This window comes from Berghia stephanieae, chromosome 2 (assembly GCF_034508935.2).
Source record: "Berghia stephanieae isolate SIO BIC M18660-M18661 chromosome 2, UCSD_Bste_1.3, whole genome shotgun sequence".
In the NCBI taxonomy this organism is placed as follows: Eukaryota; Metazoa; Mollusca; class Gastropoda; order Nudibranchia; family Aeolidiidae; genus Berghia; species Berghia stephanieae.
The window spans coordinates 69,899,542-69,917,277 of NC_088361.1; the positions used below are offsets into that span (position 1 = coordinate 69,899,542).

The 17,736-nt window shown below is 33.4% G+C and overlaps 1 protein-coding gene across 11 annotated transcripts in view; it reads right to left on the bottom strand.

The window, feature by feature from the left end:
- Nucleotides 1-7,363: 7,363 nt before the first annotated feature.
- Nucleotides 7,364-17,736, bottom strand: part of LOC144965434 (uncharacterized) — a 70,078-nt gene continuing 59,705 nt past the window's right edge. For all 11 annotated transcript variants that reach the window (XM_078900780.1, XM_078900776.1, XM_078900783.1 and 8 more), the window contains 8 exons: nt 17,397-17,567; nt 16,798-16,905; nt 15,807-15,926; nt 13,820-13,940; nt 13,096-13,280; nt 11,535-11,636; nt 10,344-10,538; nt 7,364-8,241 (listed from right to left, as the gene is read on the bottom strand). In XM_078900780.1, coding sequence (XP_078756906.1) covers nt 8,195-8,241; nt 10,344-10,538; nt 11,535-11,636; nt 13,096-13,280; nt 13,820-13,940; nt 15,807-15,926; nt 16,798-16,905; nt 17,397-17,567 — 1,049 coding nt within the window. In that variant the 3' untranslated portion in view covers nt 7,364-8,194. The remainder of the gene's footprint in view (nt 8,242-10,343; nt 10,539-11,534; nt 11,637-13,095; nt 13,281-13,819; nt 13,941-15,806; nt 15,927-16,797; nt 16,906-17,396; nt 17,568-17,736) is intronic.

Consider the following 17,736-nt stretch of genomic DNA (forward strand, 5'->3'; position numbering starts at 1 on the left):
AAATGGTCTTAAGTAGACTTATATACTCGTTGCTTATACTGAGTGACTAGATGACCTGACGAGAATAAGGTATTATCCCTGGATGTCCGATTAGAGTCAAATCGAATCCAGGCGGTAAATGATCAAAGTATGTTGTGGAGTGTGAGGAGACAACAGGTAAGAGTCGAGAAGATAATATTGTTATATATGGCCTAGATACGAAATCGCAAAAAATAGAGTTTTGTAAGGGACCGGGTGAAAGTTCACAATAGCCTGTAGAGTATTAGCTTCAGAGGCAAAGTCAAATATTTTTCCGACCTTTCTGGCTACCCACCAGTGATAAGATCGCTGGGCTATTAGATCAAGCTGAAAGCACTTAAGAATAGAAGAACATCATATCACTCTAACTCTATCCAAAGAATAGGACGCTTTACATGCTATTGTGCTGTTGTGAGGACTACTTGTGACCTGACACTCGCCTTCGGATCTGAAGGTCTTGGGTTCGAGTCCAGTTCTGGGCGGCGCATAGTTTAGTCATTGGAAGAGGTACTTTAGCCATATTCTTTCACCGTATTCAGGTGTAAAATGAGTACCTGGCCGTTAACTGTGTGGTCTCTGTCGACAAAAAAAGGCGCTATGTCTCGTCCAACATGTTAAGTGTTGCTGTTGGCTATGGATCCCATTTAAAGCGCTTTGAGTATGTTAAGCGGATATAGCGCTAGTTAAGTGCTCAAGCTAATTAATACAAAATACTTTTTGCGCTATAATTGGAAAGCCTTATCATTTCTTATTAAATGCGAATAATTGAATAATGCTTTGAACGCGTTGAATAAATAAAATATATTGCGAGATCCCAGGTTTGAGATTTTTTTGCCAAAGTGAGGGACGTTTAAATCGATCGATATTTAATTGACGAGTTTTCTGGACAATTTTTAAAAAATATGAGTTATTCCAGATTACGGCAAGTAACTGGTAAAAATATAGTACAGTATGAGTATTATTCCTTTGAAGAGTGTGTTGTCTTTTACTCGTATGACTCTAGACTCAAGACCTCTGGGGTTGAGAGTTTGAGTCGTGCAGTGAGTGGTAAACTGTTCTGTTATTTGAAAGGCCTCTTTAGTCACATTTTCTCATTTCACCCTGCAGTAAAATGAGTTTTTGACCGCGACAGTGTCATGTCTGTGGGAAAGAAATACGACATGATAATATCGCCTTACACGCCGCATATCTCACTCTATATTCCAAGAGTTTTAATTGGATTGGGTCCCATATAAGGTGTAACGAGTACCATTTGTCATGTTTAGAGACAAAAGTTATTGAGTTTCTTTTGACTGTGTTTTTTAAAACTTGTTTTATTTTTTGTTTGTTTGTATATTTGTTGTGGTTTTGTTTTTGTTTTTGTTTCTGTTTTTTTTTTTTTTTGTTTGTTTTTTTGGTTTTTTGTTTGTTTGTATTTTGTTTTTGTTTTTTTTTTTTTTTTTTTTTTTTTTGGGGGGGGGGGGGGTTGTTTTGTCTTGTTTCTTGTTCTGAACTCATGACTTCTTACTGGGCATCATCAGTTCAAAGATTATAATATACGAGATTTGTTGAAGTTGTCTCATTGATTTTTCCAACTGATACTAAGCTGCTAGAAGCTGACGTCTCTAAAAAGTAATAAATGAAAATGAATATAACAATATAACAAATAGAGAACGTTTCGGGATCAAAACCCTTCTTCTGCCATCAACAAAAAAAAAACAAAAAAAACATAAATACATTACTTTTTAAAAGCAGCTGATGAAGCTGTTACATTCATTTTTTGTTTATTACAGTGATTTGTCCACAAACACACACACACACACACACACACACACACACACATACACATTGATCATATAAGATAAAGATCTGAACAAGTTTGTGTAAAAGTTTGTGTAAAACGGTGCCAGACAAAGCAAGAAAGAAAAAGAAAAGGAAAATAAAAATCCCAAAAAACCAGTCTACCTCGACGGGGGAATCGAACCTCAGACCTCCTGATTACCGGTCAGACGTGCTACCATTACACCACAGAGGCTCCCGATGGTTGGGACGATTCAATATTCTCACAAGGATAATCGTTTTTACTCTGGGAACTCTTGCTTTGATCAAATAACATGCATTGAACACATACATTGATGTGTTGTTTATGTGCGGCTATGTGGTCTAGTGGTATGACACTCGCTTTCGGATCGGAAAGTCCTGGGTTCGAGCCTCGCTCGGCGCATAGTTGAGTACTTGTATTAGGCTCTTTACTCACATTCTCTCATCGAACTCAGGTGTAAAACGAGTATTTGGCCGTTTACAGCGTTGTCTCTGTCCGAAGAAAAATTGTAATAGCGCCTAAAAGGTGTCATGTCCCGTCTTACATGTTAAATTTTGCTTTTGGCCAGGGACCCCTTGTAAGGCGCTTTGAGCACATTTAGTGGATATTGTTCTGTATAAAAGCTCAATAATATAAGTACAAAAATGAGACAACAAATGAAAATAACGAGCAGCAGTGGCGTGAATCCTCATCATCGACATTGTCGCCGTTGTTATCATCATCATCATCATCATCAGCATCATCATCATCATCATCATCATCATCATTATCGTAGTCGTAGTCATCATCATCATCATCATCATCATCATCATCATCATCATCATCATCATCATCATCATCATTATCGTAGTCGTAGTCATCATCATCACCACCATTATCATCATCATCATCATCATCATCATCATCATCATCATCATCATCATCATCATCATCATCATCATCATTATTATCATCATCATGATCATCATCATCATCATCATCATCATCACCATCATTGTCATGATCATCATCATCATCATCATCATCATCATCATCATCATCATGATCATCACCATCATTGCCATCTTCTTCTTAATATAAGACATTATATGTATAATATGGTTGTCCCAGCAAATAAATCGTATCGTTCTGGCTGTCTGTCTGTTTGTGTGTATGTATGTATGAATGTATGTATGTATGTATGTAAGTGTGTATGTATATATGTATGTATGTATATATGTATGTATGTATGTATGTATGTATGTATGTATGTATGTATGTATGAATGTAGGCATGGTATGCTGGTTTTTATGTACGTCTGCATGGATGTGTGTATGTATGTATGTACGCTCATTTCTTTTGTATACATCTGTAGAAACAATGTGCTTGCGTGTATGCTTGTGTATGTCTGTGCATGTACTTGTAAATGTGTTGATGTTCATACCATGAACCAAACTGTTTGAGCATTGTTTACCTCACATGAATTGCCTTTTATTTGGACAATAAAGATTATTATTATTAATAATAATATTATCATTATTATTAAAAATTAAAACGAAGTCATTTAATTGTGTGGATGAACGTGAAAAATCTATTTCAAGACAAATATTCACATTACAGTCTAGATAAACATTCAACTAATACTCATATTACAATTTTGAACATAATAATAACACATAGAATTTTAAACAAATATCATTATGTGAAGTGTATAAAAACATTAGTTTAACTTATATGAGATATCGTCAAAATAATACTCACAAAGTCCGACTGGCAAAAGGATAAATTCTATTGAATGCTTTGTTTTTTGTTATTGTATGTTCTTGTAGGTTTTTTTGTTTGTTTGTTTGTTTGTTTTTATTTTGACTGAATATATTTAAAAGATCAAAGCTTTAAATATTTAAATACGTTTATTATTTGTCATAATTTTCGTATCACGAGTTTATCATTACTTGCTAATCAAAAAAAAAAAAAGAGAGCGTTTGAATGAACTGTGTCATATTATCTAAACGGCACAGTTCAGAATTGTGTTTTAGTTCATGTTTAATGACAGGAAACTATTCGCTAAAAAGACACTGATCTATAAGAAAAACCATAACTACTTAGGTAGTCAACATGTACATTGGAAGATATCTCCAAATATTGCATCAGTTATTCGTATTTATATATACTTTTGTCGATAATGAAATAGATAAAGTTGAAATAAAGAATGATAGGGCAGCTTGGCTAAGCGATACGGTTTTTGCTTTGTACCAAAAAGGTACAGAGTCCGAATAACCGCTGCGCTGAGTGGCCTTGAGCAAGTCATCTCGGCCTTGCTCAACTTGCGGCTCTGCCCTGAGGCTGGCGCTTGGGCTATTCCAGTCTTCCCTTAGAATAGACACTGGAGACAAATTTCCCCCACTTGATGAATAAAGAGAATGTTATTTTATTTGTATTTATGTTATATTATGGATAATATTCCTGTCAATATTTCTCGATACCTTTGTCTTTTTAAATGATGTCTAATGTAACCTATAACCGTTCAAGTCTCAGATGGGGGTTAACATATTTGCAGTGCTGATTTGTATTGCTTTCGATTTGTGTGTCAAATCTTTTTGTTTAAATTAACACCTTATGACATTAACCGTTTTGATATTACCAAACTCACTACTTTCATAAAATTGAATAATTTCAAAACATTAGCAATGCTATATTTTGTTATTTCATGGATTCGAACAATTACAAAGATATGGATATAGTATGAATATATAACTTTGTATAGGTGGAAAAAAGATATGATAAAGTCAATATCAACTAGAGGGTGATCTGACATTTTCATGGAAAGGGAAAGGGGATGAAACAATCATGACATTATGGATCTTAATAATTAGAAGAATGCACAACAGTAGATGCAGGTGATATTTTTCATAATTTATTTGTGTCCCAAATTCTGTGGATTTGTGTCTTTGCCTTTGGTGGGATTTTTCCGTGGTCCAAAAATTTTATCCACGATAGTTAGTGCTTCGGATCTACTTCTGATTCTGTTTCGTGCAAAAACTAACTTCTCCGGTTTTGTTTGGCACTTTTGAGTTTGAGTACAGTAAAGTTCTTCAAACACTCCAACTATTTTTCCTTATTTCATTTTGTCTCACAAGCACAGTTAAATTCCTAAAACAAACTAAATTTGAGCAATTATTCCAATAATGGTTTTTTTAATCTTACATAATAATCTAAAATTTGAAAACTAAGCGTGAAAACTATTTATATGTTTTCTATATTTGAACTTTTCTGTGGTAAATGATTATGTTATTTCTAATCGAAATTTTAAACAATAATAATTTTGACTCAAGCTATCTATTCTTCGTTTAGAATATATTGATAGTATATATTCGATATAGTAACAAACAAATGTATATTTTTTCACATGAAATGGCTATTTAATTTTATATTTTAAATACCATGAAAATTCTGGACAATGTATTTTGGCATTTCTTACACCCCAAAAAACCGTGTAGATAAACAACAACAAAACTTGAGGAGAAAAGATGAGGCTGAATAGCCAGAACTTGCATCTCAACACCATAAATATAAATGTTCAAGTTGAAGTCCATTACTTTTGACAAAACAAAAGTTGAGACTGAGATAAAGAATGCTATAATTTCACCTGCATCTACCCTTTTCAATGGTATTCAAATGGGTGGCGATGAAGCTATTGTTATTGTTGTTGTTGTTGATGATGATGATGATGATGATGATGATGATGATGATGATGATGGTGGTGGTGGTGGTGGTGGTGGTGATGATGATAATGATGATAACCATGTTAATGATGCACAATATGTGATCTTAACAACCATAATAATAATAATAATGATAATGATAATTACAATATTAGTAAATATCATTGTGATCATGTCATTATAATAAACAAGAACTGTTGGTGATAAGTGATACATTCTATATACATTCTCGGATAAATTATTGATAGTCCAAGAGATATGAACTTTGTAATAAATTCATTGCACCATAAATAAACGAGTAAGACTCATTGGTAGTTAAGCCAACACTCTTTTTTTATATCAATCATTTAATGATTGTTTAATGAATTTCACCTGATTCTTGATTGCTGGAATTCAGGAAGATCGGTACCTCGCGAGGTCTCAGTATTGAAAGATTTCGCCAAGACGAGAGTCATTTAAATCGATCGATATTCGAAGGACGACTTTTTTGGCCAAAGATTTAAATACATGTACGCATCTAACTGGTGAATAAATTTGAATTTGAATTATTGAAAATCATGCACATCGTGTGACATAATATTAAATTGAGTGCAAAAGTGTGGACCCATACGTACAGTGTGTAGCGTTGTGGTAACTATAATCATATTAAGTGTCAGTGGAGACTCTTACATCCTGTGCGCCAATATAATTTAAGTAGCCAACATAATTTGGATTTTTGTTAACATTCCAGCCCTTAGTTGCTTAAATCTTAGATATCAAAATAAAGAAAATGATAGTCACAACTACGTGTTATAAACCATATCACTGAATTAATAACAAAACCAAATACTTTTCATATCTTGTTCATTATAATCACCTTCACTCAAAAACCAGAATGTGTGAGTAGAAAGTCTGAGTAGATAATTTAACAAAAGAATTAATGAGTTTTCTTTTCGTCACGGATTAATTTTTATTCAATTTTGTTGTAAGGTTGGCATTTAGGGGCTCTTCAGATTATTTCGATTCAATGTTTGAAAAGATCAACTTGATTGATTTTAACTATTGAAACATGTATATTTAAAAACAACTTGAATTTACCATGAGAAAAATACCAGACTGCTAAAATTTTCTGGTATAAGAAAATGTACACAGTAGATAACACAAAATGTCTCATAACTTTTTGAACTTTTAAAACAACCCAGAACTTATGAGACATCACAACCCAAAAATTATACATTAGTTCAAATTGTGTATCCTATCAGGAATATATTTTGTTTGCAATTTGGATGACACATGTACCAAACTAATAAACGCAAAATCAAGGAGATTGCCAGTCAGTTATGCACCGTCATGTATTATTTTTAGTTGGTGATTTTTAGAGTGACTACAATTCTGAATTATAGAACTTTGTAGAATTTGCCCAACGTTAGAAATGACTTCCTTTCACTGTATTTCGTTGACCCAGTGTTTTGCCAACGACGTTCGTAATTCCTAGATCCAAATTAGCAGGTACTATTTTTTATACAGTTTTACAATGCGCGGATAAAATGTTGAAACATGAAAATTGTGATGTAAAACACCGACTTACAGTGAAGTCGTGATATGGTCTTTGAGAGAGAAAAAAATAGCTTTTGAAACGGAATAAATATTAAATGTAAGGAATTAAACGATAGGATCAAAATACAAACGACAAATCAAAATATTTTAACTCACAAGATGGTGACGTAATATCATATATATATATATTATATATATATATATATATATATATATATATATATATATATATATATATATATATCAGATATATATATATATATATATATATATATATATATATATATATATATATATATATATATATATATACAACGGCGGTGCCAAATCTATATTATTGTATATGGAGATGAATGCAAATTATATACAATGAACTGCATCAAATATTATTTAATTGATGCATCGAATTTTATCTAAAAAGCATTTTATAAAACATTTACCATTGTTTGTGTTTTGTCTTCTCATTTCCAATTAAATTTTTATGCTAATAAGAAATTGTGATAACATAGTATAAAAGTCATCTCAATAATTTAATGGGGCAACCATATTAGATTTTCAATTTGCTTTGTGATTTTCAATTTGCTTTGTTAATATATTCCAAACAACCCTGCAATGAAAATATGAAAAAATATTTAAAACCGTCAATCAAAAGCTAAACATTGCTTCAACAAACTAGATTTATTTATAAGGTGTTTGGCGACGCAAACAAACACTTTAAATCTATATCTAGAGATATGAGAAATAAATATGATAAGCTAAGTAAATTATTTTCACCTTCTCCAGTTCAGAATATAATCTGTATGGAATACAATTATTTATTTTATATGTGTTTTTTCATCTTGCGATTGTGTCTTTAAAAATAGGAATTAGATGACCTTAAGTTTGAGTTTGACGAGTAATGTATTTTATTTAAAGTGTATCCTGTACCTGAAAGTTTATGTACACGGTGTTTTCTGATTGATTTAGTCTAGTTTCGATTTTTTAAACATTCTCTTTTACTATTTTTGGAAAGAGCATACGTCTACATACATTATATATTCAAACTTAATAACACATCACTTGCAATGAAAATTGAATATCAATAATAAGAAAGATAGATGACAATATGTGGTATAAATTGTTCATGAAAAAAATACTGTTATCGCTCTGTCCTGTTCAATCTTGACAGCAGAACATGTTGCATGGCTGAGGATTAGAAAACAAGATTTCAAACAATAAGCTCTGGGTAATTAACCAGTAGATTTTTAACCAATGAAAACATGGAATTTGTGACACGCCTTCACACGACGTGCTCGGACAAACATGGTTGGTCGTTTATAAACAATAATATCAATGAAATATGCCCCTCCCTGAGCATTGTTATTGTTTTTATATCGCCAAATGGGTGATTAGTTATGACACAATTTTCTAGATTCTATTATAAACGATTAAGTTTACACAGTTTTCTGTGTTGTTTCTGTTGATCAAGCAGTAGAATGGTGGGTATTTCACTAAGACACATAACATCGATAGTAAAAACCTGTGTAGTTTGCTATGTTAACCAATCACTGACATTGTTTACATATGACGACTGTCCTAGAGGCGTGGTTGTCTATGTGTCTATTGTATAAATGGATAGAACGAAATTGACGTCACGAAACTCTTTATTATTGTTTTTAACCAGCCATTTTTATGAGAATTTCTCACTTATTTTATCAGCCAGAATGTAAACCTTCAATGTTACATATAATTTTGTGTTGTTGGCGGGTTCTTGTGAGAAAATATCTAAACGAACAGCATCAATAAAACTCATGTTGTATATTGCTGCTGTGAGTTTAGTTACACAACTCATAACATCCGTACGCCGGATTTAATATGTCAACACACAAAACTATGCGAACCGTGAACGTTTATAATCTGATTGATATAATTTAATGAGAATTACTCATACAAAGGCTGGCTAAATACAATAACAAAGAGATGAGTGACGTCAATTTCGTTCTATCTATAGGACCAGTCTCTTAAATGGCTGATCACCCAAGTAAAAAATTAACTTGGATGGATTTTATGGACTTTATTTTCTTTTCTGACATCTGCGGTTTGCACTCTCAGGAGGGAAAATGCAACATGGATACGCTTTTCATCATTATTAACAAGGATTTGGTAGGTTGACTCAACATAAAATGGGACTGGAAGGACTCTGTAATACTCAAGCATTAAAGATTTCATACAACAAGGTTAGGCTTAATGGATCTACTTTATAAAATAAGTCTGCTTGGTCAATCATTGTTTATTAACTGGTTAAATGTCCAAACTCCTTCATTGGTGCAGTAAAAATACCCCTCCCCCCTCTTTTCTCTCTCATTCTCTCGCTCTCTCTCTCGCTCTCTCTCTCTCTCTCTCTCTCTCTCTCTCTCTCTCTCTCTCTCTCTCTCTCTCTCTCTCTCTCTCTCTCTCTCTCTCTCTACCAGGCTGAGGTGTCCTACCATGGTTTGACTACATTGAAAAAAAAATCCTCCAGAGCCATTGGGCCGATGGAGCCGGAGTTTATCCCGGTTTCTACGGCGTGTAACGGACACAATAGTAATTGCTTGCTACCTTTGGGTAGGACGCTAGTCTATCGCAAAGCACTTTCCGCCAGATCTAACTGGTCCAGCTACACAATCACTGTTGGGTGGACAGGAGGAAGGTTTGCCTCGACTTCAACAGGAATCGAACTCGGTTTCTTTGCGTGAGAAGCGAGTGTTCCCTTGATTACACGAACCGTGATGTAATAATCTATTTTTGACCCTTACTCCATTTACTTCATTCCCTATTATATTCAATACAATGACATGCTTTATGATCCCTTTTTAGAGAAAACAGTTACATAACGAATATAACGACATAAAAATCATAATACTGAAGAGAGAACGTTTAGCATCCAAAACTCTTCTTCAGTGAAAATATAAACAACTAAATCGATGTTACTTTTCCCATTGATCTGGGTTTTATGCTGTGTTCAGATTGTTTTTGTCGTTAGCAGAAAAGAGATATTGGGCTTTCCCGAAAAGTGCCGTGTAAAGTATTTTGCTAATTTGTTTTAAGCTGTTGAAGCCATTTGTTCGATTTATTAAGAAGGACATTTTTCCATACTCAAACCTATTCTGAATCGTAGAAGTGTTAACTTAAATTTAAATTTCATAAGAATATACATTGTTACTATATTTTTTCCTATGCACCCTTTTCTTTCTTTATATGTTTGTTGCATCTTTCCAAAATGTATGTGAAAGTTTTTAGAAATCAGAGAGGTAAGGTAATTTACTCACGGTGTTGACAGCTTCGTCCCCTAAAACCAGGTCCACATTTACAGTAGCCTTTATGGCACCGTGAGCCATTCAGGCAGACAGTCTTGCATCGTGATGTTTTCTGGCGGCACGATTTACCCCCGTATCCAAGATGACACCGACATTTATTTGGTCGAATGCACTGACCTTTGGGCCCACAATCTGGCTGGCAAATAGCTGTAGACGTAGTTTGAAAATGAGCGGATATTTCATATTAGGTTGAGGATGGGTATAAACCGTGTATACATATATGCGGATGTGACATCCGAACTCAATCATGGGCCTACTTTAACATTGTTGTTGTGGACAATATATCTATGTAGAATGCCCAATAGTAAAAGGCATGGAACAGGTATAAAGGAGTCATGAGAAATTTAAATTATACTTTATTTATATATATGAATCGCTCTTTTCATATTGAAGTCGACGACTTTTATTTCTTGGGTTTTATTATATTCCTTTATATATATATAATATATATATATATATATATATATATATATATATATATATGAGTGTTAGTGGGTACTTGTAGATACGTGTAAATATCAACAACTAACTACGGATTTATCGTCAGTCAAAGAAGTGCGACCAGCACTGAAACGATGGTTCTGACTTACAATGTAAGCGTCCTTATATATATATATATATATATATATATATATATATATATATATACACATATATATCGTTATTGATAGATAGATAAATCGATTCGTGATTGATTGATTTATGTACCGTATCGGTCAATAGGAAAATAGACTTATAAATAAATAAATGGATAGCTAAGAAAAAATCTAGATTGATAGATATATAAAATAGATCATCCTACTCTAACTATCTATACATAGATAGCAATTGACAATGAATTATTATGAGTATTTACAACGTGCATACGTTAGCAGGTCTGATGTCGAACGCGATTATGGGCTTGATTTAGCATTGTTGTGATGGACATATTTTGCGTTTGTTTTAGAGTATTTCCTTTACAACAATCAGATAATAACAATTTTGGGTTTGTAATGTACAAATACAGTATGTATAATAATAATAATAATAATAATAATAATAATAATAATAATAATAATAATAATAATAATAATAATAATAATAATAATAATAATAATAATAATAATAATAATAATAATAATAATAATAATAATAATATCTCACGTATTTGGCAGCGAGCACCCTTGTATCCTTGAGGACACCGACACTTGTTGTAATGTACACATCGTCCTCCATTTTTGCACGATGGAGAACACAAGCTGTTATCTGACAGAAACCAATTGAAGGGAAAAGAATTAATCTGTATTCAATATTTTTAAACGGGATATCTTTTCTCTCTCCAAAATCAAATCCATTCAGAATTTGATGTGGGGGGTAGGCCTCAGCATTGGCACTGAGAAATAGTCTTTGTTTTTATACTTTGAAGTTACCAAATGTGGCCTTGAACAAGTCCTAGCTGTGGCTCAATTTGCGGCGCTGCGCTCCGGCATGACGATGGGCTATTACAGTCTTCGATCTACCCTTTAAGATACATTTCTCTTATGGGCGAATAAAAAAAAAATAATAAAAATAAAATTCCCTTTATTCATCCCATAGGGGAATTTTGTCTCTATAGTCTATTCCAAGGGAAGACTGGAATATCCCATGAGTCAGCCGCAGTGCAGCGCCGCAAATTGAGCTAGGGCGAGGTGACTTGCTCAAGGCCACACAGCGCAGCGGCGGGTGATTGAAACCGGTACTTTTCGGGTACGTTCGATTAAATAGATTGAGCCATGTAGCTCCATAATACGTTATCCCAAAAGCCATCACATCGATACGACAGATATTTAAGCTACCACACAGTTTATTATTATCAATAAGTATTTTTATCGCCATTATTCCAAGCGGTATCTGTGCTAAGTATTGATTTAATGTATATTTTATCATTAAACCATGTCATCAACAACATAAATTCGAGTAAACCCATTAACAAAAATGTAAAGTATTATTAAACAGTCAGGCACAATACATGAAGGACAACCCTTTAAATAATATAAAAATAATTTTTTCCTCGTTTATTTCCCTTACTAATAAAATCGGTCTAACAGACTTACTGCAAGTTTCGTGTCCTTGTCGTTTAAAATATTTCTTATATCCTCGAGGACTATGATAATGATATTAGAGCGCACAATTTCTCCTAGAAATTAATGAACAAAATGAGTATAATAGCTTCAAAAAAGAACAAAATACCACATACCAAAACTCTTCTTCAACGAACAAAAAAATCAATACAAACACATCCGTTAATAAAACAAAAAGGGCAAATCGACCACAGAGAAATATTCTGTACGTTTTTTAATAATGTATTTATGTGTTCATTGTTTATTTTTGTTGTTGGCTGGGGAAGGGTTTTGAGTCCGAAACGTTTCGTGTTTGTTTGTTTGTTTTTGTTTGAAGCAGTTATAATCAGTTTTGTTTATTTCTTTATACAGTCAATAGCTTCTCGCAACTTAGTATCGCATTTACTCCTATATGCACAATGCGTGTATTTATTTTAAAATGATCGGATACAAGTAGGTTTATATTTAAATACTTTTTCCTCTTATTATCGCACATAAAATATTTATATTGTCAAAATGTACCAATAATAAATTGATTTTAGCATAGTGCCGTTTATTTTGAGACACAGGTTTAAGAGGATATAGCTATTCATGGAATCAATTCGTAGATTTAACAAATGACTTACTTTTTCTTTTCCGTGGTTTTTTACAGCACAGCACGCCAGTTGTAAGCCCAGGCACATAGTCACACGTAGAAGAGTCGTTAGCGGGCTTGAACACATCCATCCGCCCGTGTCGCAGACAAGAGAAATGTGAGTAACTCACCCAGCCGCACGATTCACCTACACCAGACATGCTGCCCGATCGGCACCTTGATTGAATAGAAAATCTCAACGTTGATTATTGAAATCAATTTACAAAACTTGATATATCAGCTTCAACAATTAATAAAATACTTATCACGTGCAGACAACTTTTCTCCAATTTATCAGGATTGCATGGCACATACTATCTACATAATTCCGAGTTTTAATATTAATAATAGGACGGAATAATGAATAATTAATAGATCTGCTGTTTTTTTGCTTTTATTTTTTTCTGTTTTTTTTTTTTTTTTTTTTTTTTTTTGGGGGGGGGGGGGGGGGGTTATTGGGTTTTTTGTTGTTTTGTTGTTGTTTTTTTGTTGTTTTTTTTTTTTTTGTTTTTTTTGTTTGTTTTTTTTTTTGGGGGGGGGGGTGGTTACAATGCAGACCCCACCCAAAAAACCGCTTGATAAAGATAGTCAAATCAGATAAGTCTAGTTTAATTTCGATTAAACGCCTGATGGCGTCATGTTTGTAGTATAATTAATTCAATTATTGTTTTTTTTATTCTTACAATGAGTCAAATCAACTATTCGTCATAACTTACCTTCTACACTTGTTGTGTCGACTGGCTGCATTGTAAGCATAACACCCCGGTAAGTCAAATATTTCAAACGAGTTCAATTCCTGAAGTACGTTGCGGTTACGAGGACTGCACACTCTCCACCCTGTTCAAAAAAATAGGAAAAGAAAAGATCGACAAATCTAAACCAAAAAAAAACAATTATATGACCCCTCGCGTCAATTCGGTTGTTAAGTTTATATCAATTTTTTTAAAATTAAGACAAAGATCTGAACAAGTTTTATGAAAGGTGCCAAACAAGCAAGAAAGAAAAATATAAGAAAAGAACAGCCAGGAGGTCTGAGGTTCGATCCCCTGTCGAGGTAAACTGATTGTTTGGGATGGTTTTTTTTCTTATATTTTTCTTTCTTGCTTTGTCTGGCACCTTTCATACAAACTTTTTTCAGATTTTTATGATTAAGGTTGTAGTATAAATAAATAATATAAGCATCAGGAAATTCGATCATTTTAAAAAGAATTAAGGCCGAAAACTTGATTCCCTCAACAAAGGCAATTATTTTCATTCCTTTATTATAAGTAAAGCTTAAGATTCAATTCTAGTTCACCTCGACATAAAACCATTTAAGACAATGTGCCCATATTTGCAGGTCTGATAACCGAACTCAATTATGGGCTTGATTTAACAATGTTGTAATGGACAATATTGTGCGTCGATTTGAGGGTGTGTCCATTATATAACAATGAGCCCATAAAAATTTGGGTTATCAGACCTGCAAATAAGAACACGTCGGTTTAAGATAAATTGGACGGATATCTACTTATGAAAATTATACTGCCTTCAATATTGTGGAACTATCTAGTTTAAATTCATGGAAAGTGGAACTATTCTTATCTGCGTATCACAGACTTTAACAATAATATATTGTTTGACACATTTAAACATCATGTAACATATTGCAAACTTTCCCAACCAATTAAATTGTCCATAGTATTTTCAATGTCTAAAACTCTTCGAAATAGGTTGGACAAAATGTAATTAAGACCATTTAAATAGAAATTGGAAAACAGCGCAAATTTCTTTAAACATTTTATGAGCAAGGCGTCTGCATGAACTTAGCTCTTTGAAGAATTAGAAGATGCTGAAGTCACACGTCATGAAAACTAAGCTTGATTTACTATGGTGCAATGTACCAAATTTTAAACTCACACTAAAATCATACTGCATATTTATATTAGAATGCTGATACTTGCATTAGTAACCACCCGTCTCAATAGATATTATGTCAGAGTGCTTTAATAATAATAATAATAATAATAATAATAATAATAATAATAATAATAATAATAATAATAATAATAATAATAATAATAATAATAATAATTCCCTCTATTCTAGAGGAAATGTGTCTCTATGGTCTATCCCAAGGGAAGACTGGAATAACTCAGGCGTCACCCACACTGCAGCGCCGCAACTTGAGCTAGGGCGAGGTGACTTGCTCAAGGCCACACAACGCAGCTGCGGGTGATCGAACTCGGTACCTTTCGGCACGAAGCAAAGACGGTACCGCTGAGCCACGCTGCCCCTTGGGTGCTACAGATTGAATGCATGATAATAAGTGTGAAATGGATCGAATTTATGTTTTAATTGAGTATAATAGTTATTGTTTTTAAAAGTGACGAAATCCAAATTTCCGTCTTTATATTATACGGTACACTATTTTGTCGCTTTAACCAGTTAATTGTCGTACTCTGGAAAGACATTTTAAAAACTTTAGCCAGAAAACTCTTCCTTCAAATATTCATCGAATTAAATCACCCTCATCTTGGCAAAAACTCTCAAAACCTGAGACCTCGCAATTTGTTTGTGAGTTGTTGTTTTTTTTTGTTGTTTTTTTGCCAAGATGAGTGTCATTTAAATCGATCAATAATTTGAAGGACGAGTTTTCTGGCCATTTAAAAAAGAATACGTGTCATTCCAGAGTATGGTAGTTAATTGCTTAATCTGACCAACCTTTTGCACACAGTGATTTCCCATTTCGGACGTGGCCTTTCCATATCCCTTTGCAAGCATGGATCTTTCTGTGAGCCTCTAATCCATCTGTGCTTCCGTCAGCACATCCAGATGAGTATTCTGAAAATTAAAAAAAGTGAAGGGCCCAAACGTTAAAAGTAACGTTGAGTGGGTGAACCCAACACAATCGTACACTTTAGTCAGCTTTTCTGAATGTCTCTTGAGACTCCTGTAATCTTATGTATATTAACACAAAACATTTTTTTTTAAAACATAGTAATAATAGAATGGTATAATTAATTGAGTGTCAGCGACCAAGAAGTTAAAAAATATTAATGAACAATAAGGAGTCACTCATTTCCCCAACACTCAATACATTAACTGATGGTCACCTGTCCATTTCTTTCTTAATTGTCTAAACCAGACATTATAACAAGCTGTTGTTCCCATATGATATCCAAATAAATAGCGAATGAGAACGTTGGAACGGCTTGAAAAATTAATGAGTTATATTTTATTTTGAACATATTCTCTTAATCAGAATGTATAATACAAAAGATACACAAGATGCGTTTCTATAACATGTATCTAATTCTTAATTAAACTACCGAGGTTAAATATTAAATTACATAATATCGCTGGATTGCCACTCCGCTAATCACATCATAGAAGATTTTAACACATGTACTCAAATGGCCTAATGCTTTTGGTTGAAATTTTAGAGTTCCCGCAAAACTCGTATGGAGTCAACAGTTTGAAAAGACTGGTAGGAGAACATCTATTGAAATATTCCTTTAAAATTGGCGGTAATGAACAAGAAACCAAGATGTACAATATCAGAGCTCTTAGGTAGATAATCCCATCAATTTAGATTCTTGCTTTCCTCTTGATTTGTCGCTTGATTTGCGAACAAATTTATTTGCTGACAAAGAATGGACTCGTTTATAAAACCTTCACGTCTTTATTTTGTAAGAATGAAGATATCACCTACCTTGGACACTGACAAAAGAGCTGGCCATGTCCATTCCTTCGTCGTTAATCGCTTCGCATGTGTAAAGCCCCGTGTCAGATTTGCGGGTCAATGTCACTAGAAGATCTCCTAGAAGAGGAATAGTAAACATGATGTCAAATAAATTTGAACATTAATATATATTTCACATATACATCATGATCAAAGTACTTCACATTATTTTTTTACAATTTTCTTTTAATGTTTTTTTTTAGTTTAGCTATGACCATGCAACCATATTTTCATGCCATACATAACAGATTGCCTGACAGGCGTCCTTTTGTACAATCCTGTTGTCAAGTATTCATTGAATCGAATAGAATAATGTATGTACAATTCCATACCCAAGGGCACAAGACACTGACCAAAGTACTGAAATCATAGTCACTTACCCGTTACTGACCACGTTTGAATTAACAATAAGTCATCTCATAAGTTCATTCTGTTACAAACTGTGACAAATCACCAGGTGGCCGATCACTGATATTGTGATATATTGTGGTATCGAGCGACCACAAAGTCAATTATATTTACAGTCGTAATCTAATATTCAGACATGCTTTTAAAAATATATATCTTGCCTGAAGAAAGAACTGATATACGACTTTTGCCCCTGTCCAGCCGCCGTCCATCCTTGTACCACTGTACCCTAGGTGGGGGCATCCCTGATGCCTGGCATGACAGTAAGAAGATGAGGTCACGGTACACTTCCATTTTCTGAGGTGGCTTCACAACAATGTTTGGCTTCTTAACTGTTTTATGAAATAATAGATGTTGTATTTAACATTCTAACTTAGGTGATTACTTTTTCGGAATAGATTGACAAATATGAACTTGTAAAGATAAAAAACTGCTTTAAAAAACATGAGCTTTAATATAGAGCAATATCATCTAAACGTGCTCAAAGCGATTTACAAAAGG